This window comes from Xiphias gladius, chromosome 16, assembly GCF_016859285.1.
Source record: "Xiphias gladius isolate SHS-SW01 ecotype Sanya breed wild chromosome 16, ASM1685928v1, whole genome shotgun sequence".
Classification (NCBI taxonomy): Eukaryota; Metazoa; Chordata; class Actinopteri; order Istiophoriformes; family Xiphiidae; genus Xiphias; species Xiphias gladius.
Genome location: NC_053415.1, coordinates 3,545,001 through 3,570,978, shown reverse-complemented (window position 1 = coordinate 3,570,978; position 25,978 = coordinate 3,545,001). Strand labels below are relative to the sequence as shown.

The window sequence follows — 25,978 nt, the reverse complement described above, 5'->3', positions numbered from 1 at the left end:
CACCAAGCTCCAAGTGAGTCATATCGACTTTATGCAGAGTGTACGCATACTGAATGTACTGCGGTTGACACAGGGGTTGCGTGTGCTCAATATAAATTTGCAAATATCTTTCTGTGTTGTGGAGAACTAAGTCTGGGAGTAAAAACTGATTCCCCCAAGGTGCTCTTGATACATTTTTCAAACTCTGACATGCTGAAACTTCCTAATTTTCTGCCATGAAATATAGAAAAATCCTCTGCATGCCCCAACTGAGCCCTCAAAATGAACCTTTCAGCAATACTCCAATAAATTAGTTATAGAGCTAATATTGGTATGGTGACCTTTTTTGCTGGCTTGATGATAAAACAAAAAAAGGTTGTGACATTTTCAACACTCACATACAATACTGGCTGTGAAGATGAATATAATGTCCAAAACTAAAAGCATGTGAGCAATAACAACAAGTTTTTAACATAAATAATTGTTACTATGTCCTTCTAAAGGTTGATCTTTAGAAGCACATAGAACCCCTCTGACAATATGAGAACTAGGTTTGCGGTCTGATAGCATTTTATCAGATCCAAATCCTTTTTGAATCCCTTTTAGAATCTTATTAGTCACAGCTTTAGACATTTGCCTGTGACTAAAGTTAAAACTTGAGGTTCACTTTTGATCTGTAATCACCTTTTGTTAGCTAATAAGGCCAAAACACTATAGTTTTGAGTAGCAGCCTAATTAACATCCAAAACCCATGAATACAATCTGAAACTGGGGACAACAGTATTAGATATGAAAAGGTGATTAGATATACGTATGACGCACAGGTTTTTCCTCCTTTTGTTTTTGATGGACTACCCTCACTAACTATAAAGCTAATAAGCTTAAAATATTTTATTGGTATGAAGAGTGAGTTTAATTGCGATATGCTCCTGAAATTTAAACAAGTCCTCCAACCTAAATGATCATATAGGTCACTTGTCCCTACCCTCAGATATATTATGACCCATAGGAGTGTACCAGCGGCAGGCATACTGGCCCTTCGTCATCATGGTTACAATTATTAACACAGTTAAGGTTGTGAAAGTCCTGTGTTTTGTCAACAAGTCGATCCACCTCAACCATCTCTCTTTATACTGTGTCCCATAACTTCCTCCGTTGCTCAGATGACCTCTGGGGCTTTTTTTTCTTTTTTTTTTTTACAGGAGGACAGGCTCTAAAAATTACATGATGCAGCTAGATCTTTTTTTTTTTTTTTTAAAAGAAGACTCACCACTTTTTCGTCTAGAAAACACAAAAAATACAGTCTGCTTGTGGTTGCAGAGTGGATTTGCGGAGTGGTTTTTCTTTACCTTCTAAAATGACCTTTGGCAGAATATAGACCTTGCTAGCAGAGAGAATTTTAGCCAAATTAGCATAAATAAGCTAAAGGTGACTATATTTGTCATTTTAACCTTTAAAGTAACGGTAATCGTGCTGCCTCTGAAAACATTGCTCATCTAGCCTATAAAAAGAGCGAGGGGGGAAAAAAAGGTTTGATAAGAGATTTTTTAGTGTTAGCAAATGAGAGTATTTTGATAACAAGAAACTGGACTCAAAATAAAATTGCCTATCGGAATCAAAGCCGGATGACAATCCGGTTTTAGTTACTATCCTGCTCAATATAGACCTTCTTTTTAAATGTCACAACTCGTTTTTATTTTTCAGTTATTCCCATCTCTCCGTATCATTTTAAGGCTTCTTCCACTGACTGACACGGCTGTAGAACGTCAGTAATGGTCAAAGGTCGAATCTCAAGATGTTTTTTCTATTGTCCCTGAATTATCTCTGTTTTGTAGAATATAGACTCAGCATTGCTATCTGGGCTTCTTGGTTTTGGGTAGTCCAGCTGCAGGGGTGGCTAACTTGCTAGCTATCTTATTTATAATTTACCCCTTTGGTGACATTCCTAGGGTTTGTTGGAAATGATAATAGATCTGAAAATGACATGGAACAAAACCTACAGTCATCTTTCTGTGGAAAAAAGTGCTCCAAATTTTAGTCAAAACTAATTTGGGGCTTTAGCAGGCTGAATTAGCTAAATCCCCATTTCTTACATTTTCTTATGAAGGGATTGCTTCATGGCCAGGGAACAATATTACATCATTCTAAAATAAATTAACATCCCTGTTCTTTCAATGTGAGTGGACTGAAAATGTTGCAAGGGTGTGGTTTTTAGTTTTGTTGTGTGTTTGTTTTGTAATTCATCTTTAATTTTAAACTTTTTATGGAAGATGAATGTCTTCGCGAACAGAACCCAAAGGTCAAGTTTCACTAGGGCTCTATTTAGACAAGAGCTTTACAGTATTTACTCTCCCAAGAGATATTATTGTATGACATACAGCTGCAACATCTTCTGAGTAGCACAAAAAGAAAAAAAAGAGAAAAACAGCACAGACACTTAAAGACTGTCTGGGGAGTGTCACCACAGAAGAAGTGTAACTGAGTCTCCCTCTCCCGTGCTTGGCATCAGCCCACTTATAAGTAAGAGAAAATCAATAGCCTAGTGGGAGCAGCTCCCTGGATCAATCTATACAGTGGAAAACATGGCAGCCATGGCTACCAAAGATTACAAAGCTTTAGACTTTAAACTGACATGTGCTGTTAATATTTTACAGCATCCTGAAACTATGTGGTTGCCATGGTAATGTTGCCTCCTGGTACACTTACAGGTATGAAACTTTGGTTGCTGAACTCTTGCACCTTCATGTTTGTGACACTGCACTTATTTCCCATTATAAAAGGCCTATATAGAGATTCTATATTCTATTTCAGATGATCGGACATCTCATAAACAAACCCTCTTGTTAGCCCAAGTATTTGGACTAAAGAACAACTACATCCCCACATTTTGCAAGAAGCTTTCCTCCCTGCATATTTAAAAAAAATGCAGAAAAGGAGTGAGGGAGCAACATCTGCAGGAGACTTGGCCTCGTGCCTACATAGTGTAAGACACAGGGGGTCAGGGGACACGGGGGACACTGACTCACCTATGCTCTATGTGGCATAGACAAGGATGTAGAGCTGGTAGTCAGAGCCAATCAAGCATGAGCAGCTACTTTTAGATTATCAGGTTCCCTACTGGAAAGACAGGAAGTCTGGTTTAGCTTTGAAAGTCACTAGAAGCACATTTATGGCCCTCTGAGAGAGTCATAGCATGGGTACATGTGTTGTAGCTGGGCTAGCAGCTCAACTACAAGAGGCTCTCCGGTGTGTATGTCTGTGCGAGAGTACCAATGCATGCCGTTAACGCGGTAACATCACTTTTCTTCATGAACAGTGTGGAGTTCCTCTTTAACCTGGACCTACTGCACATGCCATAGTTGTGCACACTGCACAGGGAGTCCTGCGTATTGATTTGCAGCACTGCCTGCAACGGCCTAATACAACCAGAGATATTAATACGAATATTCTCTGACAGATACCTGACAGATACCTCTCTATCATCTCATGGTATAATTTTGTCACATTGCCCAAGGCTACATAGCTCATCAAGCGGTTGTATGTGCAAATTTGGATGGAAGATGCTTTTTGATTGAAGAGGTTCTTGAATGGAAAGCAGTGTCTTTGATATTTGTTTTTATTTCAGTGTGACTCTGAATTGTGTCTGACCCTACTCACCTTGTTTATATACGTTTCGAAACATGCTACATGTACTTCATGGACAGAGTGCAAATAAACTTGTCCACAAGTATCCAGAGGCTTTTAGGGACACAGTTAGGAACACAGGTGTGGTACTTTAACAACAAAATCACAAAGGCGTACTGTTTGTATTTTGTTGACAAGATTGGAGACATTTTGATATATAATAGTTGTTATCAGCGGCCGCCGTTCAAACATACTAATTTTAACTTTATTTACACACAAACAGAATACAGATACATTGTTTCAGAATGCAGGTGCTGTTTTCCTTCCAATTAAATTATACATCAGTGGGATATTTGCTTTGTTTTCTAAAATACCAGGTGGGCTCAGCTGAGACAGCAGGGATAGTTTCTGTCTTGTCTTTCCCCTTTGTTTTTGGCATTTAGTCTGTGACTCCCCACTGGCACTCACCACTTAGCTCATTTGTTCTTTCATCATCAGTTCAGGCCCGAAGTGGGACACTGGAATATGAACTCATCTCATAAGAATGGAATAAATGAGTTTTAAGAAAACTCCAGCATCGGCATTATTCTGCGTACTCCAGAGGCAAAGTTGGAGGGAATGAGCTTTTCAACTTTTGTACAGAGTGCCAGAAAACAGGCAGAACTCTTGTACTGGTATAGCAGAAAAACGCAGAACAAATGCAAGCATACAATCCATTTATGCCTTGACATGGAAACAATGGAGGCTGTCACTCGGAATCAGTGAGAACTCAGTCAACTTCAAACCCACCCACGTCTGCACTTTTATAGCTTAAAGCTAATAAGCTGTTGTTTGTTCTCTTAAGTGGAAAAACAAAAGAAAAAAGATGCATATTAAAATGTAACAAATGTTTCCACCAGATTTGAACGAAGTAACATATGACTGAAACCACTAGCCCACAAAGATTTCATAAGGTGACATAAAAAATGATAAAATGCATGAGAAAAAGTCACTTGGCTGCAATGATTTGCTCTGAAAAGAGAATTACAAGTGACAAACAGGAATCTCAGAGATTATGAGCTTTTATCAAGTTTAATCACTCCCAGATACAGATGTAGTCAGATAATGGTTTGTAATCCTATAGATAGGTGAAGCTACAAGAGTTTTCTCCAACACCTTCCTTTAACAGAAGCCTCTTTCACTCACATCAGAAAAAGATCCGTATGACCAGCTAAAACCGCTACATGAATTCCAAGTAGACTGCAGTATAGAACACCTTATCAGTTCCAAGCCTGCGTGGCATCAAAGTGTGTGATTGCAGGAGACTCGTTTACTCATTTTAGAGCCGATCCCGGTCCCTTTTGTTATTCTTTTCATCATTCATTACAGGTTCCGATTACTGCAAGCACAGACATCAGAGTACAATTCATAGATCAAAGCCTGGGATTACAACAAACCCACATTAAAGCTCTGCTGCAGGTCAAAAAAAAAAAAAAAAAAATTAAAGTCAAGGCAAAAAAAATGCATACATGTGTAGTAAAAAAAATACTTTTGTATGCTTAGAAATTACACAAAACACACAGCTTTTGTGTGCTACATAAGATCTTGTATAACACAATGCATGGGCATGAGATGCTGACACCTCATTACTGTGCAATGCGCAGGTTTTGGCACCAGATTGACAGGCTTCACGTTTATATTTTAGCTGATCCCATGCACAATTTTATTACAATAAAATCTTATTTGGTGGACAAGCTTTATGTATTTTATTCAAAAGCCAATACTGAAATGAATAGAGAAAGGGAGCAATTAAGGGCAGACTAATTGTGCTGGCTGGTGCATACTGTACTGGTTAGTGCAAATGATGGCATTAAACTCAACTCTGAAGCTTCCTTTAAGTCCCTTGGTGATCAAACAATCTTGAGCCTTCCTAAACATGCCCCATATCCATGTGACAAGGAGTATGTAGGCAAACCCAAGTGTGTCCTCAGGATATGCACAGCAGAATTGCTTTGTTAAGAGACTGGCTCCGCCAATTAAATTACAGCATCAAGACTATGAGAGTGCACTTGCTGTGCTCGTGCCAGCTTTTGCCAAATGATTCATAGCCCGGAAGCTTTTGTCCATCTCTTTCGTGCTCTGGAAGGATTAAATGTTCAGCACATTTTGCCTTCATTTTTATCTCTAGCTAAGGCTTGGTCATAAATAAGATGCACACTGTTGACACCTTTTTTTTACCGCTGTCAGCAGCATCTAAACAGGCTGAACTGAAATATTATAAATTGTACAGACAACGTGAACATCTCTCTTACTCACCAGAGCCATCAGGAAAGTCAATCAGCTGTGCACATTCATATCTATACTCTGATTTAATAAAGAACAAACTGTACAAAGTCAGAGCTGTTAACTTTGCTCTTATAATGCTTTTATTTCATCAACATTGGTCTTGATAGCATAATTAAACTTGTGAACACAACCACTTCAAACTGTTGACTTGACTTGTTCTCAAGGGGGTCTGGGCATGTTTCCCAGTATGCACTGGGGGGAAGCAGGGGAAGATGTTCCACAGGTTAGGAGTCAGAGGGCTACCACTAACAGACGGAGATGGATGTTGAAAGCTATGGACTGTTAAATAATAAGGCTTTTTGTTAATTGATATCCGTGAAAAGTCTAAAACTAACAGTGAACTGATCCTACTAACAAGTATTATCAGTGTATCCAGTGCCTGGTGCATCTTATTCCTCTGTGCCTTACAGCTCCATTGTTGTCCAAAAAACTATTAAAAACCCATTAGTGAGCCACCGGGTTGCACTGGGTGACATGTTTCTTCATTACCATGAAAACACACACTGTAGCTTATTTTCAGTAAAAATGGCACAGTTTCTATGTCCGCCCATATGCACTCACAGAAGTGTTAGAGGGTCCTCTGGTTGACTGCTGCTGTGAATACTCTCCAGAGCACCAAATTATTAAATGGCTTATTTAGTCAAACGGTCTTTTTTTTAAATTAATCCTGCTCTGAAAATGCTCTATTTACTCCCGTTTGAGTAATGTTTGCTAAAAACATTACCCAGTGCCCGTATAGTTTCTAAAAATGAAACTATATGTTTGTGAAGATTTACATCTTCAATTAGAACTAAAGGGGTTGGACCTGAATGTCGCGGTGAGATAGGGTAGTCAAATGGTACTGCTAGAAAACTAAAAATATTTTAAGTTTTGGTCTTTTTGAAGGATTTCTACTAAAAATATAAAATAAGACCTTATCCTCTGCAAAACTCTCACCTGACCTGCATGCCTTTGAAATGTGCGGAGGGATTCAAGATAGTACCAATTCCAACTGATGTATTTTGCTTTTCTGTGTCTGTATTTATTTTTTATGATGGACAAAAGCAAATAATGTAACATCGCACAGCCACAAAGGAGGTGTCCTGGTGTAGCTTTCTGACCCTGTCTCCTCCTGACTGATGTGCGTTGTTCCCTCATCCTGAGGCCTGAGATGCCGATTGAGCCTCCTGCCTTCCAGATGGTTCTCTGCCTCCACTGCTCCATCAGCTGAGCTGACGGGAGCACACGGGGGTGTGTCTCTCTATCTTGGAAGGGGAACATTAGTGTAGCCATTCCAATCCTCTTTTTCCCCTCATTGATGGTCAAGCATTTCCTACACTGTATTGTGATGTTAGACAAACTGTGTCTCGTGGATTTGGCTGTGCACCAAAACAATTAAGATACAAAGCTTTGATGCATTCGCTGCTGACAACAAACAATTTTATGCTTAAAAATCCAGAACATTATGCAATGTTATTGCTCCCTTAGTTGTTAAAACATAACAAAACAAATCGTAATATCGAAACCAAACCAAACGATTAAATGTAAGAATTAGGGAAACAAAAACAAGACTCAAACTCTGTCACACTGTCATATCTGATGAATGTTTTTTTTCATTCAGTGCACCGGAGTTGAACCTATCAGAAAAAGGCATTTCTTTCTCCCAGAGGACCTGCTGTTATGCTCTTCATCACACAGGTGTCAAGCTCAACGTTGTTTATTATTTTCAACGGTGTGTGGCTCAATGTCTACAGATACATAAACAATAATGAACAGGTCACCTAGCAGGTAGCTTACAATCATTTCAGACTGTCAGGAGAAAAGACTATTAAACTGTGGTATCACTACAAAAATAGGTAGTTTATTACAAATTCTTTAATGTAGTATGTAATGGTCTTGATCGGAACAAAACTGATGGCCTCTATATTATTTCTCATAAATGACACAAGAGATGAGCAAAAACACAAAATAATCTTCGATATGATAAAAAAAATGAACTAAAGTTCTTAAGTTAAATCAGAAACTAGCACAAAAGTAAGGAATCTGTGCATCGGGATAATTGGCACGGCTACATGATGGAAAACTGATATGCTGCGTATGAAGAGGGGAAACCATTCATTAATTATCATGAACCTGTTAATTAAGGCTAATTTCTGTAATCTAAATTCAAGAGTTTTTTTATTTTCTTCATTTTATTCAGCAGCTGCAACTGAAAGTGTGTTTAAGTTTATGGAGATGTTGCGTGTATCCTGGTTATGTTATTAATTATTCATCACATTTTTGGCAGTGCTACAAAAGGGAAAAGGCAAAGCACAGCACTTTTCAATATTTATGGGTCACCGAATCAAGTCTCCGCAGCTTTTCGCTTTCAGAAATCATGACATGTCAAGTCTTGAGTCTCAAGCGAATTGAGTCTCACAGCAGACAAGTCCAAGTCAAGTTTCAAGTGCTCATTTTTGCATTTGCAGAACCTAATGCTTTTCTCCTTACCCCTAAAATGGAGTCGCCCTCTAAAAATCCTCTCATTTATAACTGAACTAAGTGGAGGAGTGTGCTGTCACTACTTCACCAGCCAACTAGGTACTCAAGTAATAACCAATTGGGAAAAAACAAAAACTTCAAAATCTGAAACTTCCATACCAATAAAAGAAAAATCTATCAATGAATTTTTCAGAGGCCAAACATTCATTGATGGATTTTATTCTTTATCAGTATTGATACAATTCGCTACCCAGAGATGATGACATTAACTCTCATTAACTAATATAAAGAGGCTTTCTGGATTTACAGTCTCAGAGGCTTATATCCAAAGGGGAATGAATGATGATTTTGGTTTTAAATCCTTTGGTTTTAAATCCTTGGTTTTAAATCCTTTGGTTTTACATTCTATCCTTATTTATTATAAGGCATACTGTACATTTTGTGTTTAGGAATGTTTTCGGTTTTGTTTTATTGCTTCATTTCATTTTGTGGCATGCATTTGATTCTGACGTTTCTATGCTGGAGGTGCAGCCTCTGGCTCTCACTGGATAACTGATAAATATTCCGCCCTCTTGTCAGGTAGGTATTAGCTGTGTTTGTTTGTTTTTTTATACATTCTGTAAATCGCCCTCGTGAAAACACGATAGTGAAATAAAGAGGAGTCTTCCAGGTAGTCAGTTAGTGCTGCCGAGTAATTCATCAAACTGCAAACAAAGTTAAATGTAATGTAATCGGAATGCTACATGTTACTTATTATTAGAGTTTATAAAAATGAAAACATCTTTAAAAAGTAGATTAGAAATAGAACAAAAGTATAATTTCAACTATATTCTGGCCTTCAGGCTATTGTGCATATTATTCCAAACTGTATGTCTAACCCTTCATGCAAAATATGCAAATTAATTCTGATTAATTGCCTTGTCACTAATCCTCACAGTTGATCCATTCCAGAATGAAGGGTCTAATTTTCATATCTCATATTGCATCTACCCTTTTCTGATGGAAAGCTGGTAATTGCGGTTCAGGCTTGCCCTTGCCTGCTCTGTTACCGAATGAATGTGACCTGCCAATCGCACATAGGCCACAAAGAAATTCGGATCATCCCTGACCATGGCCCTTATCAAAATTGATTAAGCACGGGAGACGCTAGTGTGGATGTTTATTCAACCTGACAATATAACTCAGCATGGGTTTGTGTTTATAACCCTGGGACAGGGTTATAAACACAAACTGCTTTTGATATCCCATCTTAACACTGTATATCTAGGTATTACTTTTTGAAGGGAATTCAAATCATTGCAGAATCCGGCTAGTGCCAAAAGTTAGTGCAGCATGGCGTTGAAAAAAATAAGAGCATTTTTGAATTCAGCTGAATATGCTGATGTAAAGTAAACAGATAGCAAGATTGAATCCCTTTTTTTTTGTTTATTTGTTTGTTTGGTTTTTTTTACTTCATTATTGAGTCTATCATCATGTTACTTTAAGCAATTTTCTGTTCGGGAGGAGGGTTCATCTTACCCCAACAAAATGTATGACATATTGATCCTGTCAGTGACATTTCCCATCAACAATGACACAGCAGAGGATGTAAAGAGCATGTTTCGACCCATCAGTCAGTTGAAGAAGTATGTGAATTTAATTGTTGTTTTTGTTGACTTACAACAACACGTATAGACGCATCACTCTCACCCCCGCTTGTTGCCATTTTTCTTGGATTCTGGCTCTGGTACAGAAAGTTGACATTACCATAGTTAATTTTGGCTACAGTGCTCTAATTGGATCGGTTGTTTTTCCAACATGCGCAAATGAGCACAACATTTACGAATGTTGTAACATAAATCCAGTGATGAGGGTGGTGATTCAGAGGTCTGGAGGAGGGCTACTGATGGACGTCTTCCTATTACCTTTCTGTTGCCTATGTAAAGTCTGTGCCCAGATCATATTGTTTTACATGGAAGGTGCTCTGAATTTGCCTTATTGACAGGCGTTCAACTAGGACAGTGAAAATACATATGATGACTGGATACATGCTGACGCAAAACCTGTTAATACAGAAGTGTAAAAGAAGATGCCAAAAAACAGACGGTGGTGAAGGAATCACACTACACCTTATTGGCCCAAATATAACAGTTTTTTTTTTTTTTTTATTGTCTGGACATTAGGCTTGAAAAAGTGGGGTCGTCTTATATTCGGCTTATATTTGGTGTTCACAGCATTAGATATCCTCTTTGAAAGGTGAGAGTACCAGTGTAACACTGGCTCCTACAGAGAGTATTGCATTGTAGGCTGTCTGCAGCCGGGCTAGTGAGTGTCTGCAGTATGTAATGTGTATTTTAGAGGTAGTCATTACATCATTACTACACTCTATTAAGTGTTTCATTAGCCAAGTTTAATCTACAGGAGCTTCTGAAGGCTTGTGTAATGTGTTCTGCTGCCATTGAGTAAATAAATTCACCACAACTTTATGGAAGAAACGAACCAGGGACAGAATCTGTCGAGCAGCCAAGAATTACGACTGTCACAGATCATGAGGAGTCTGAAAAATGCTGGCAGCCTGAGGAAATAATTTTGACCACTTCTAAGAATATTTTTCATTTCATGCTTAGGAGGGAAGCATTTTTCTGATAATACTTCAGTACTTTTATGTAACATTTTGAATGAAGGACTTTAACAGTACAGTAATTTTACATTTCTGGAAATTTTCTAGACTTAAGGAAAAGATCTCACTACTTCATCAGTTATTGGAAAAAAAATTGCTGCATCCTGCTTGTTTAGACGTTCCTGTGCAGACTTCTGATGCTGAATTTTGTGGTTAGGACACAGGAAAGTTTTTTTTTCTGATGACTTTTCCTACAAGGTCGTATTTGTGCAGGTGTGGCTGCTCAGTCGAACAGTGCACCACCACTCCAGAGTCTGCTAAGTCTTCCAGTCAAACGGGGGTGATAATGATGACTGTGAACAAGCCCTAGCTCTAACAAGCTGATTAAGGTCTGAGACCTTGGTAAAAGTTATCTGAGAGCTCATATCTCTTGGGGTGCCCTGGATGGTGCTCCTTTCCTTTTTTTCCCCACTCTAAAATTGTACAAAACACAAACAATACACTCATCTTGCTTAAAATGTTGAAAGGAATGTTTTATCTTTAAGTTGATGTGTCTTTGAGATCAGTTCATCTTCTACTCATTTAACTATTCACAGTACCAGAAATTTTGACCAGGGGGGCCCAAACTTGTTCGTGGCGCTGTACATAGGATATAAAATGATATAATTCTCACTGCAAAAACAAACATTGCGCAGGTGCTTTTAAGGAACTTACCTGTTTCACATCATAAGCGAAGAGAACATATTTCAGGTCAGGGGAGACAGAATACTTGGCCACATTGAAATTTACCTAGTGGAAATTAAATATAAAAAGAAAGAGACAAAGAGAAAGAAGGGTTAATATATATACTGTACTACAATAAATACTAATACTATAATATATACACCGTGTGCAAATGTACTTACAAATGTAGTGTTTGTCAGGACAATCTCAGTTTCGTTTGTGAGGATGTTGAACTTGATGACGTGGCCATCACTGTTTCTATAGATGACTTCAGAGTCTGTGTATGAAGTGACAGAACAAAGAAAAGAAAAAAAAATATCTACATGAAGGGAACTGAATTTTGAAGCAGTCCCAAAAAAACCTTTACAGAGAAAAACTTCAAAGCAAAAACAGACCAAAGCAGCCACCCCGAAATTTATTCAGAATTGTTAATTAAAACAAATACTTTCTCAGGCTCATTGTTCCCTCAAATTAAAAACCAGTACCAACGCAGCTGACAGCCAAACAGCTCAAGTTTGAGCGACTGTGATGTAATGTGATTAACTGTGAGAATCAATCACGAGATTTCACGACCAGACAAACACAAAGGCAAGGCCTACAATTTTCATTTTCTAGGTAACACAACGTGGTCGGTATTGATGCAAAGAGCGCTGCGTGGCACAGCCAGGAAACCATCTTCCGCACTGAGATGGACTGGATGGACGCGACTGCAGTGTTTGTTTTGTGTCAAAGCCAAACATTCAGAAACATCGCTCACCTCAAAAGTCATGGAATGGGGGATTGTCACAAACAAGAACACCTTGGTGTCAACACAATAGCATGCACAAATACACTTAAATGTATGCAGGCAGACGTACACATACACAAGTGTACACAGCTTAAAGAACAACAGAGCAGCAACGACTAAGCATGAACACAGCAATGCGTCCATTTCGTGGTAATTAACAATCTCAATGCTCAATGTGCGGACTGTAAACAGTAAAAAATTAATAAATAATCAATGTTTCTCTCCTTTCTTCAGGCTGTTTGACAATTAATTTATTCGTTTTTCCAACAGCCTATCCATGAAAAGTGGAGATATTTTCATCACCTACAAGTGACAAGATTCCCTAGAGCAAAGCACATAATCCTCAACCTCTCAAGTACAGCAGGTCTACTAATTAACACAGGCTCAGGGAGAAAACACACAATAATTAAATGTCCTTTTACTTGTCTTTTCAATGCCTGTCATCGGTGGTCATCGGTCATTTGCTTTCTCAGCTTGAACTGAACGAGCTCTTCCTCACTCCCAGAATGCATCTGGAGGGCACTGCGAGGATCAGTCTAAACAATACTTGCAGTCTGTGGCCACAATGCCAATGAAAACTGTAATGCGTATTTGCCCAGCACCATCCCTTAGTACATCTGGCCCCAATATTGTCCCATTGCTGTAAAAACAATATTGTTTCATATCAAATGACCTAAAAAGATGAGATGAAACAAAAAAGAATAAAAAAGCAAATTATTTTTCTCATCCTTGGCCAAATACAGGTCTGCACCAAAAGTATTTGTTTTGTTGTTTGATGAGCTATGCTCTAATCTTGCCAGACATGATTGTTCCTTTAATGACCTTGCGAGCCTGTCACAGTAATAGGTATCATAATATCAGACAGATAGTTTGTATAAATCTATTGACTGTTCGCAGTAATTATATTAAATTTACTAGTCATAACCCCTGCAACCTTTCCTTTGCAGGGTGGGCTTTCTTGCTCTCTTAGAAGGAGTTTGATGGAGGGCTGAAATCATTTTGTTCCCTCAGCATTAGGTGGACAGACTAGTGTTAGCTTGGAGGTGTGACGAAACACAATGCACCTTCCAGTAACTCCAAAAGTTGTCTTATTTACATGCTGTGTCTCTTAGCTGGCTTGCTAACATTACCTACCCGTAAGCCAACCTTCAGGAATCACCTGGTTTAGTTCAGAGTTGGAGGGTGTATGAGACCTGCAGCTTCATTGTTGGTAGTTGTTTATGGTCAGTACAGCCCTCTATTCAATCCTGTTTCAAAGAACCATTGGTAATCCAATCTTCATTTTAATTTTATTTTTGACAGTCTTTTCCTTCATCTTACAACTTACAGTTCATTTTATGGGTCTGCGTTAACATGAATGAAGCAGAGTGGATCTGCTGCAGGAAGGTCAGGACAAGGTTTCAACTCTAGCGTTGGGGGGTTCACCCGCAATGTTTTAAGTAGGGGCAAAACAACCGCTCTGGTCACATCGTTCACGGCTGCTCGCTGTCAAATAATGATACTGACTGCTGTTTTTACACATTTCGCTGCTCAGCGGGTCTTCTTCCTATTTTGTTAAACCTACTGACTTATTATGACATGACAGGAGTTGAGGACACACCAACAGTCCTACACCTCCGATGTCTAAAAATGGCCCTTCCTCTATTCTTTCTATTTCTTCATATGTTAAAAACAGAAAATGTAATTACTTTTAACAAAATTTTAATTTTAATAGCAGCAATAACATTACTCAGTAATGTTTTTAAGTAAGTTGCCCAACACTGTACACGATTCACGGAGCACTGGTAACTGTGCCACGTCATAGAATTGCTGCTTTCCAGCTTCTTATACCCGTCTGATCTCCTTAAACCTTATATTCCATCCCGTGCTCTTTGCTCTCAGAATGCAGGACTCCTGTCTGTCCCCAGAGTTAAAAAGAAGTCAGCAGGCTGCAGGGCCCTTTCCTATTATGCCCCCTTCCGTGGGACTAATCTCCCTGCTGACATCAGACTGTCTGACTCTGTTGCAGCCTTTAAATCCAAAGTTAAGTCTCATTTTTTTTTTTTACTTTCAACTAATTTCAAGTGCCTTACACATGTGAGTATCCAGGCTGTATGCCTCTCTCTCTCTCTCTCTCTCTCTCTCTCTCTCTTTATTTTCTCCTCCCTTTCCTCTCTTTTCACTCAGGGTCTCTGTACTGGATCATTGGCTGTCCTAGGACCTATTTCTCTCTCCCCTGGGTGTTGGTGCCTCATTCCAGATGTTTTGTATCTACATCTTCTTCTTCCAAGACATACAGTCTCTTCTTCTGTCTATCTCACTCCACTGTGTACATGTTTGTCCTTGTCTCTCTCTCCTTTTGTGTTTGTTCCTTTTTCCAAGGTCTGGATAGTTTGCTTGGGTTTTGAGTCCTGTATGTAATGTAGTCTGTGTTGCTCTAGTCTGTAAACATGACATCTACTAAAGGAGGAAGGATCACTCCTTTGTTGCTCTTTCCTGAGGTTTCCTCCATTTTTTTCTGTTAAAGGGTGCTTTGAGAGTTTTTCCTTAAATCAAATGAAATTGACTTAACTTGACTTGCATTATTCTTTATTGTTTGGGCTCTATGATGGAGTGAAGGCCTTAACAATGAGTGGCAGTGAAACATTACTGCTTCTCTATGGAAGAAACAGAAGTAGGTACCGCAGCATCAAGGAGTAGTTGAAAAATCTATTTCTATCAGACTTTATCGCATCTTCTGAAAATGACCGTAAAAACAATTGGGTAGCAGTGTATTGTATGTCTCTATGTAAATGTCACTATTATGTGAGAGAATACCAACAAGTGCTTCAACTTAATCGACCACATAGGTTTCTTGTCCCTAGGTATCGGCTGCATGCGTACTGAACCGTTGTCATCATGGTAACAATAACAAACATGCGGTTAAGGTTGTGGAACGGTCACGGTTTGGTTAGGTCTAGGCACAAAAACAACTTGGTTAGGTTTAGAAAAAGATCGTGGTTTGGTTAAAAATAAGTACTTTCTTAAGGTTAGAGGACCTTCATCGTCATGGTTACAATACTAAACATGTGGTTAAGATTGTGGAACGATCAGGGTTAAAAGAAACAACACTGACTATTCGTTTTACACAGGAAACAAACAGCGATTTCCTGTGGGAAAGTCCTGTGTGTTGTCAACCCATCCCCTCTTCCTAACACGGACTTTGTTGCTCTTTATACTACGTCACCTGCCTAACAATAAAACATAACTATTGGCGATAATAAGCTGCTTGCACAGATGACCAGGGGTGCTTTTTTTAATAGAACAGTCTACAGAATACAGTATGTGTGTTTGTGGCTGGGTGTAAGGGTCATGTCAGGGTTAATCAGCGCCATTGGGAGTCATATACCGTAGTAATGAACAGCTTCAGAAGTAAACACAGCTGTCTTTACTGAACTTTGACTAATCCCAAACAGCTGGCAAGGCTGCATTTGAATGGCATTCTGTCTGCACTCTGAGGAATAGGTTTCTCCAGCTTCCACAATAATCCACAAAGTTTCTTCTCCGTGGATTATCAAATGTCACCTTCAGTGTTACAGAAAGACAGTGAATCAGTTTTATAATAAAACAAAATGCATGAGTCATGTATGATATGTAGAAAAATAAAAATTTGTGTCTCCAATGACATCCTTTTCAAAAGTATCCAGATAATTTTCATTTAATGTCCAGCGGTATTAAAGCTCAAAGCAGTGCATGCCTGTGAGAGTGAAATAAATATTTAGAGCTGATAAAAAGAAACTCAATCCTGTGATCTTTAAAACATTACGATAGGTCTCTGCGCTGCTCTTCCCTTGTCTCCTTAAATAATGAAACGTTCGCTGATGAAAAAGAGCAAGCTAAGACCCTAACGTATAAGTAATGTCCTACGTCTGTAACGCAATGAATAATGAAATGCCTCGGCTTTCTTCCACCAGGTTTACCTCTGCAATTTAGGTAGACTCATGTGGATTAAGTAATGGTCACTACACACGCCACATACTACCACTGCAGCTTTTGTGCGTATCTAATATTAAGGCAAGTAAACATGATATTCTCCTTAAGGAAAGGTCAGTACAGTTCATTTTAAAATGATCCCATCAAAATCTGTCATTATGTCTTCTTCTTTGATGTTAGTGCCTGTCACACAAATGATGTAATTTTGTGATCCAAACTTTCAGAAGCAGTTTGAAACCGGATTGAATTAAAAAGAATAAATTCTCAGTGTTTTTAGTGGGGGCTGGCATGAGTCGTGACCAATGAAGTTAGCTCTTCCTCTTCTCTTTAAAACCTGAGCTCTCAAAACTCTGACAGGTTTGTGTTAAAAGGAACAGCGAGGCATGAAAGGGAAGGTGGTGTCCTTGAATGAGATGATCAAGCTCACATAACATGCAGCACCATTTTAGCATGGGAGGAGACAATGGGCCTCATGCAAGAAACACTCCTATGAAGTGTCACAGGAGACAATTTGTCACCAGTTTCTTGTATTTAGAAATTTCTCTTAGGTATGAACAAAATCTACATGTGGTCCAGATCTGTCATACTGGTCATGAACTGATACTATGGCTCTACAAAGAAAAAACACTTGTTTGACTTAAGAGTCACGATCCTTTAATCTGAATGAATTTTGGATTTTAAATATGATGCAGAATTGAACTGGAAAAAAATATATGAGAAACAATGCAAAATTCAAATTCAGTTCACGTTAGCATCATCATCAACAGGTCTGCCAATTTATTGAGAGTTTTTTTGAGGTTATGGTCTTTATTGGCATATTTCAACATAGCAAGTTTTACAGTTCACTAATTGTTAGTCTCGTCTAGTCCAGTTTCCTCCTCTGTTGCACTCAACAGTGTAACAACACCTAATGTAGGCTATATTATTCTCTTGTCTACTGTGTCATTGACTGTCACGTGATCGCTTATCTTAGTCATGGACCACTTTTCTTTACCAAGAGCTTCTAACTTTACGTCAAACTGTTCTCTCTTTATGTTTGTGACGGCCAAATTACAAAGCTGCTCTGACGACATGTCATTGTCAACTGTACTATTAATCGGTTGTTATTGTTTCAGGTTGCTACTACACTTGTTACTGCTAAACACAGCGGAACAGGTAACCTCATATGGTAGCTTCAGAGGAGCCGATGATCAAATCTCAAAAATGTGCAGCTCCTCATAAACAGGTGGTATTTACCATAAGTTTGTGTAATTAAGAGAGATTGGTGACTCCGACTTGGAACATTCGTACACAGCCTAACAGAAGCAAACCAAGAGAGGGTTAGGATAAGAATACAAAAATATTCTTGTGTTGTTTTGATTTAAATTGTGTTCAGACAGTGAAATTTAGAGGCAATGTGATTGCAAAAGTCAATAGGGAGATTTGATTGGATGCAAATTCAAATTCAATGAAAAATTCATACGTTGTGCATCTGCTTTACAAACATACAGAGATGAGAGGAAAAAGAAAAGAGACTGGAGGGAAATAACAAAGAACTAGAGATTCTCATGAGTTCTGTTTTTAGTCAGAGGCTGAGCAGAACACAAACACACACAGATACATTTTTACTGGCACGGTCAGTGCATTACAGTTGATACATGGGCTGTTTGGGGTGAATATACACAAACAGTCAAGAGATCAAATTTGCAATAGTGATGCAAGGTGAAATTTCCCTTTGCTCTCAGTCTGAACACACATTAAGTGAACCAGTAGTAAGCTGCAGGGACAATTTAGCTGCACATAACATCCATAGACGACGTAGCCGCCAACACAGTTCCTCCTACTTGCCTCACAGAGCACAGAGACAGCTCTGTGTTCAAATGACAGCTACATGACAGCCACATGTGGACATACTGTAATTACAATGAAAAACATTTTTAAAAAACATATGCACTTTGCTTGCGGGAGGAACGTCTCCAAGTCCAGCTATCCATCATATCCACAAAAAGGGTTGCTAAGCTTTTGACACAAAAATTGCATCCCACAGCATGATTTCTACATCAAACTGTGAGAAAAACATGTATGCCTAAAAAGAAAAAAAAAACTGCCCACATTGTCAACCTTCAAATACTAATAATACCTTCTCTTAGGTGAGTATTTCAATACAATTGGTAAACAACTAAACACAGGACTCCTTGAAGAAATAAGCCTGAAGCTGCAGTAATGATATCTCCTTTTCCGTTCTTTGCAGTGTTTGTACTTAGTGAGCCACGAGACACATGGTAATTTTCCTTTGAAAACACCAGATTTATTTGGGTTTTTAACTGTCTAGCTCCAGAGACTGCTGCCCACATAACTGCCATGACTGTCAGGAAGTAAAAGATTAATTCTGCCTACTGACTGGAGGCAGCAATAAGGAAAAACGGTATTTAGTGCGAACTATAGACTAAACATTAAAACCAGTAACTGGTTTTATGTTATGGCTGATCGGTGCATGAAATGTATGTGAAGTGATAAAAACAGCTGGCAGTGAGCCAGGCCTTATTGGCCCAAATCAGCAGCCGTGGCCGGACAACCCTACTGCCAGACAAAAATGTTGATATGGGATGATTCTGCAACAACACCGTATTATGTTCAACACCGACTTTTTTCTTCTTATATTCTATGCATAAGTTTGAAAAATTCTGGTTGTCTGCAGAATCTATGCTTGGGGACTACATAAGGTTAAGGTTAGGGAAAACACTGAAATATAATAAATGACAAGAAAGAAAACGCAGTTTTCTTCATAAGAGAAGTTATAATTGTTGACAAATAATGTACGTGAATGAACGCTTAAAGATGTCTTTATAGCTGTGTGCAACTACAAAATTGTGGTTGTAAACCATTTAGTAAATGTTTCTATACTATTTATAAATGCTAAATGGAGAAACTTAGAGTAAAGTGTTACCATGAAAAGATCTATGGTTGATCTGTGACAGGCATTTACATTTACTCACTTGAGTATTGTTATAGAGTAACTACCTGATAGTATAAAAGTTGTTATTATTAGCTTCACATGAAAACATTAAAATACCGCTTAAACATTTATGCATCAGTAATAATATTCCTTTGATAAATATATATACATATACATATATATAGATATAGATATATATAGTTTGTGAACTCCGATCTCCTGCATTTAATTTGGATATGCTACACTACCATCCATTAAGCCGTCCTCCTCAGCCCAACCTTATATTTTCTGCTTCCCTATATAAGGGGCACACTGGTTCCTGAACCAGCACTAAATTTTGTCGTTAGAAATAAATCTTCAGGTGAATAATTGTCTAATATGGACACAACTTGGATTTGACTGAGCTGAATGGGAGCAAACACAACTTTGACCAGTGTTATCTGCATAAGATAAATAGATAATTCTGTCCTGTACCATTACTCCTACTTTGTTCACGTAAAACATGCACACAGTTTACTACAATTCAAACACCATGTTATCTTATACATTTCAATGTAATGGGTCATGTATGGCATGTATTAATACAAGTTACAATACCATATAATACAATTGCAACACTGCACTCTGCAGACCTTAATACAGCTACACTGGCTGCAGTCTCTTACGTACATGCAGGTGGGGGAGTTAGTAACAGTGACAAGCAAATTTTGGCCTGACTGAAATCTCTTCCACTGGCAGATGAAGATGCACAGGCAATGGAGTGCAGAGTCTAGGGGACAAGTGGGAACTGTAGGCACTATGTAATATGCATAGCACACATTAAATTATTTAACCAGGTTTGCGTAATGCTTGAATGCTGTGTCTGCAGTCCCTGAGGTGCCACCAAATGTCACATCTGGTCAAGCTCAAAGCCAACTTGTTAAAGATAGAACATGAGCGCTTGGTTCTGCAGATGCTGAGAGTAAATATGGTAGCATGTGCTGGAGTGTAAGGTTTCAGGGCCAGCCACTGCTCCTGCTAAAGTGTTTGATCAAAAATGGCACCTGTGATTCCCTGCTTGGAGACTTTAAGATGAACAAAAAGAAGAATCAGAATCCCATTTAGCAGCGGAGAGAGGAGAGAAGGACTCACATTCAAAAGATGAATAATGACACAAGGGCTCATTTAGAGCTGCATGACAACAACAACAACAACATTATAAATACAACAACCACTCAGAGCAGTAGCTGTTAATGGGTGCCAATGAGCGGCAAACACACTCACATTTCAGGAGGGGGTGCTCGAGCTGTGAGCACATCCCAAAGAGCCAAAAGTCAACTGTGGCCCTCCCTCTGAATATTTCAATGGACATGATTTTGTACAGCATGCTGATGTGGCTGTGGAGAGTATACACGCTTCAAACGTTCATTTTCCTGCCAAATTTGCCTGTTCTGGTGAGTAAAAAATGAAGTGTGCTTTGAATGGAGTTCTGACTTTAAAGAGGCACAGAAAAGTGTTCCTTTTCTCCTACAACACCACTGAACAGATGGAGTTTCAAATTTTTAAGCAAGTCATGAAGGTTCTCCACCTTCTCTCCCTTGACTTGACCAGAATCTGATTTCCTTCATTAAACACTTGCAAGTGGTTTTGCTTTATTTCTGCAGAGGGTTGGAGCAAGAGAATTAGATCTGTCCTCAGGTGGGAATTTTACTGAGAATAATGGCCAGAAAATGACTCCATGTAGATCCATAGTCTTGGTTTGAAAGGATCATCCAGTAGCCGATTTCCGATGCAGGAACCTGACGAGTCTCTCCCTTCGCTCCCTGTCAGCTCTCAGCTCATTGTTGACTATGTAAACAAGGGCAGACAAATGGTGAAAAAATAATCTTAAAAACATGTGAGATAAAAAGAGATTGCCTATGCAAACAGAGAGCATGACCAAATGAGCGAGAGAGAAGCCTTGGAAAAGAAGGAACATTTCAGAAAGAAAATTTCAATTTAATTCAATATTTAGTTTCATCAAACTGACACTTAGATAGCTGCATCTTCCGTGTTTCACTGTCCTTTTCTGCCTTATCTTTGACTAATATTCAAATCTAGGACCGTTCTAGCAGAATGTCACTATAAATACAATGTCAACAGTAAATAATAACATAGATTTTTTTTTTTCTTTTCTGAAAAACATGCAGATGAGGGTGTACTAATTTCGTCAGCCCTGAGGAGTGTCTACAGGTCTTCCTCTTAGGCTACCACCAATCCGATGGTTAGGACAGCGCACCTTGAGGACCATGAGGCCCAATTCAGTGCAAAAAAGTCAAAAAAAAACCTCTCCTGGCATACAGTAACAACTGCAGGCAATCTAGACACGCTAAGGAACATTTTTATCAACTGCCCGACTTTGCTTAACTGGATGTTGGAAACTGGACAGTCAGTGGATATTGTTTCAAGATATTTTAGAGAGTAAATTAACCTGAAACTTTACATTTTACAGTGTAAATCAAACTGAAAATAAGGAGGACACAACCCCCCTGATCCCCAGTGAAAATTGTGCTGATTGTTTACTGTAGGGTTTTTAGTCCACTTTTCCACCTCTGCATCCATTCTTTACATTCATCCAAACATCAGAGTCACAAACTGCAACACACAACGCACAATTCAGTGTTGTTTTCTCATGTATCAAAATTGCATATCAAACAGTGCCATTGTTGTTGCCCCCGCTTGCTTGCCCTTTTGCTACCCTGTCATTTATATAACTGCTCCATTTGTAAAGTGTAGTTCTACATTTCAGTACAATGAAAGTTCGCTGTCATTTTTCAATCTGAACTTCTACACCTATCACATCTGTATCAGTTGAAATCACTCAAAGTGGCTCACCACAAGCTGTATCCAATAGTCTGTGTCCTGTTGCTCTGAATCTACCAGTGTACTGGGATTGACAAAATAAGAGCAGACACAGGCCTTAAATAGAGCACTCCCCTGCAATCCCTCCAGACTCTGACTCTGGTTTTTTTTTACCACCAGAGAAATAAACAAGTAACATTCACTGATTAGATTAGAAGATTAGGAGATAGATTAGCACAACACCTACTCTGCAGCATGAACCCTTGACTTCATCAATAAAGACAATTTAATTAATCACTGAACCTCATTTAACAAGCCATTCTGAATCATTCTAATTGACTGACTGGGGTTGTGAACAATGTCCAAGGGCCTTGTGCCAGTGGGTTTGAATTTCTCAGGATTAATACAGTTCAGTGCTGCTTCAATGATCTCTACAGTACATTTGAAATTTCACATACGCAAAACAAACAGGGAAATTACCAACACGCTTGTGCCCTGCATAGGTGTGCATGCACGAGTGTATTAGCTCTTTATATCACATCCAATACACCCACTCGTTTTTAATTCCTCCACCTACGCAACCCACTAATGATGACAAGCTTCATCCGTATCAGACAAGCAGATAATTTATGAGTGCAAGAAGGCAGTCTGCTGGTTTCAACGGCTTTCTGCCCCATGTGCCAAGCACCTACTCCAACTCCATCCAGTGTTTGACTCTTACATTTGTGGACATGCAAGCTAAGAATAAGATGCGGTGCCTGCATAGCTAAGTAGAGATAGCTCTTCATTTAGCTATGCATGCTCTGCTGGTTCAGGATGCGTATGAAACATGAAATCATTTTGTGCCTCTGTGTGTGTGTGTGTGTGTGTGTGTGTGTGTGTGAGAGAGAGAGAAACCCCCAACTGGAATGTCTGGAATATTGTTTTTTATCATTAGTTGTCCTTTAGCTGCACATCCTCTGTACATTGTTCTCCTCTTCCTCACTGTCATCATCATCTAAAACAATGTCAGCAATAAAAGCAGGTGAACAACACACAAGCTTTTCTACTTCAGGGAAGCAGCAGAGTCTGCTTCAAAGGTGCCTCCCTGCCTCCCAGCCTGCACCTGGATGCTGCATTGTTCCGTACAGTCAGCAGTTATGCCTGTAACCTGCACTTCCCCTGTGGCTCTAACAGGAACATTTCCATTATCTCAAGGTCTTTCATCTCTAGGTCACCTCTATAGTAACATCATGTGCAAAGCCAAAGAAGTGAAAAACTACACTGAAAACATTTTAACCATGATCCATCTTTAAGGTAATGATTCATGCCAAATATTTTCTACATGAATCAATGTTATGCTATTCATTTAACTGACAAACTATTTCGGCAGTGTTGTCCAAACTATTGATTTAAACTGCAATACATCATTCAAGTTATTCACTTATTTATGTATTTATTTGGCGCATATACTGTATATGACTGACTGATGTTCACGCTGACTTTTTACAAATGAACAAAGAGGAAAACACTAAAGACTGATCAGACAGTCTTGGCAACTGGGGAAAATCTAATTCTGGTGACTGACAATAGGTCATGGAGCACTAATGCCTCTTATGTGTGTCTTCATATTTTCTGGTGTCACAAGAGCTCACAAAGGAACTGACTGAATGACTGATTAACACGACGAAAAAGAGGCACAAAAAGAGGGACAACAATATTTAAGGGGGATTATTCTCAGATTGCTATGTCAAGCATTTTCCAATGGATGTTAGTAGGCACTCTATGGAAATTGTCACTCACAGGGTCTGTCCCTTGTGATAAAGGCTGCAGAAATTACAATGCCTGTATCTGACATTTACCTTCTCTCATTAAACAGCGAGGTAAAAAACAAAAATAGCAATATTAACAAATACAGTGATAAACAAGGCACACTGAGCCGTTGTACTGTTCATCCAACACCTGATCAGTTCAACCAGTGAATGATCTGTGTGGATGAGAGGGCATTGAGCCGTATGGGTGAGAGGGAGAGTGAGAGCCCATGAACATGATTGATCCGTGTGTTTGTGTTAGCTTATGGTTAGCTGCTAGCCAACACTGGCTAAACTTTTCTTGTAACTAAACGAAAAAAAATTGCATCGGTTATTCTTCTTCTTGCATTTTGATAGTTACCGAACTGCTTCAGGTGCATTACCGCCTCCTTTGTGGACTGGAGGAGAACCAACCCTGATTTGCACATAGCCCGGGAAAACCAAGATAGATTGAGATCTGACCAGAGATGCATATATGTGGCTAAGTGTAAATGAAAGTGTCTTAAATGTCAATGGCCGTGGATTGAAAGCAGATCCATTAAGTCACTCTACCATGTGTGGTCAGTTTGTGAGCACTTCACCAGACACAGTCTAACCACATTTGCTAGGACTTGGGGAAAGAGTGAAAACAGTGTAGGACACAATGTAAAACACACTAGCACCATTAACACTGCAGTAATACACATAAAAAGAGACTGATGTCCTTGGGTCTGGTGGGCCGATGCATGCTGGGAGGTTTCCTTTAATTCCTACCTTGTAAAAACTCATACTGACTATATTATATATATAAATATATATATATATATATGTATATAAACTTAAATTGTACCCAGGAATGTGACAGTCACTTACTCAAGATTGACATTTGACACTGGCACACTTCACCAACTCACTTTAATTGCAATCCTCTGTATCTTCTAGCCAGTACTACCTTATATTTGCTAAAGTGTCTGAGTGGTGCTTAAAGGTTTCTGGGACATGATGTGTCTAACCTACTGTATATGTTGTACATTGTGAGAGAGTGTGTCCGAAAGCTTGCTGAAAGATGGACCTGACTTACTGTAGCTCATTAACTCTTACTAATTTCCCTTCATTGACTGCTGTGCTGCAGTCTGATATGATCCACATCTGATTTGCATTGCAAAGCAGGCTACACTGACGTGGTCTAAATTATCGGATGAGTTAATCATATGCTCATTAAAGAAACAAACATGTTTAGAAGGAAAGATGTATTGGCTGACAGCCTATAACTTCACTGTTATGGTTTAGTCTCAACACTCTCAACAGTCATTTCCAAGCCAGCGGCTGTTTCCATAGAACAAAGCTGACAAACCCACTGCACACTACCTGTCCAGCACCAAAAAGCAGAAGGACAAGGTTAGCAAAGAGGTGGTGATCATAGTGGAGCACTTAGCAGCTGAAGATCCAGGTATTTTTCTCAGGGGTTGATGAAGAATAAAACAGAGCCACAACAAAGGTCAGTATTGGGCTTACATTCATCAGCTTGACGGAAACAAGTTGAGCGCTAATGTTGCTCCCTGTCTGCTGGATGTATAAATTGGCAACTGCTTGCTAACACGTTAGCAATATCAATATTATGAGGGGATAATATGTTAGTTTTTTATACTGATAATATGACAGTTTAAGTTTTTTTATGTTGCTCCCAAGTGGTCAAAAATCAAATAATGGAGGTTTCAGGGATACAGCTAATGTTATCCCATGTTTTTCTCTCACTCAAACAGGAGCAAACAGTGCATTTAGGACTATTTTCGGCTGCGGATTAATGCGCTTTTGGTGCTGTAGTCAGTATTTTTACAATTTTTGATCAATGGAGCTCTATGGCACTGAGCAATAAGATATAGCTGGCTTTGATACACACACAATAATTGTTAGAAGGATCAATTCATTGTTTGTTTTGGTCTTTTTTTGGGGGGGATTTGTAGATGTATCTTTTAAGTGAGGAGATGATGTCAGAGGATATAAGG

At 38.9% G+C, this 25,978-nt stretch overlaps 1 protein-coding gene across 1 annotated transcript in view; it reads right to left on the bottom strand.

Moving 5' to 3' along the window:
• Positions 1 to 25,978, bottom strand: part of LOC120801336 (inactive dipeptidyl peptidase 10-like) — a 201,847-nt gene that overhangs the window by 37,870 nt on the left and 137,999 nt on the right. Inside the window, exons 4-5 of the mRNA XM_040148211.1 lie at positions 11,893 to 11,987; positions 11,702 to 11,776 (exon numbers count right to left, since the gene is read on the bottom strand). Coding sequence (XP_040004145.1) covers positions 11,702 to 11,776; positions 11,893 to 11,987 — 170 coding nt within the window. The remainder of the gene's footprint in view (positions 1 to 11,701; positions 11,777 to 11,892; positions 11,988 to 25,978) is intronic.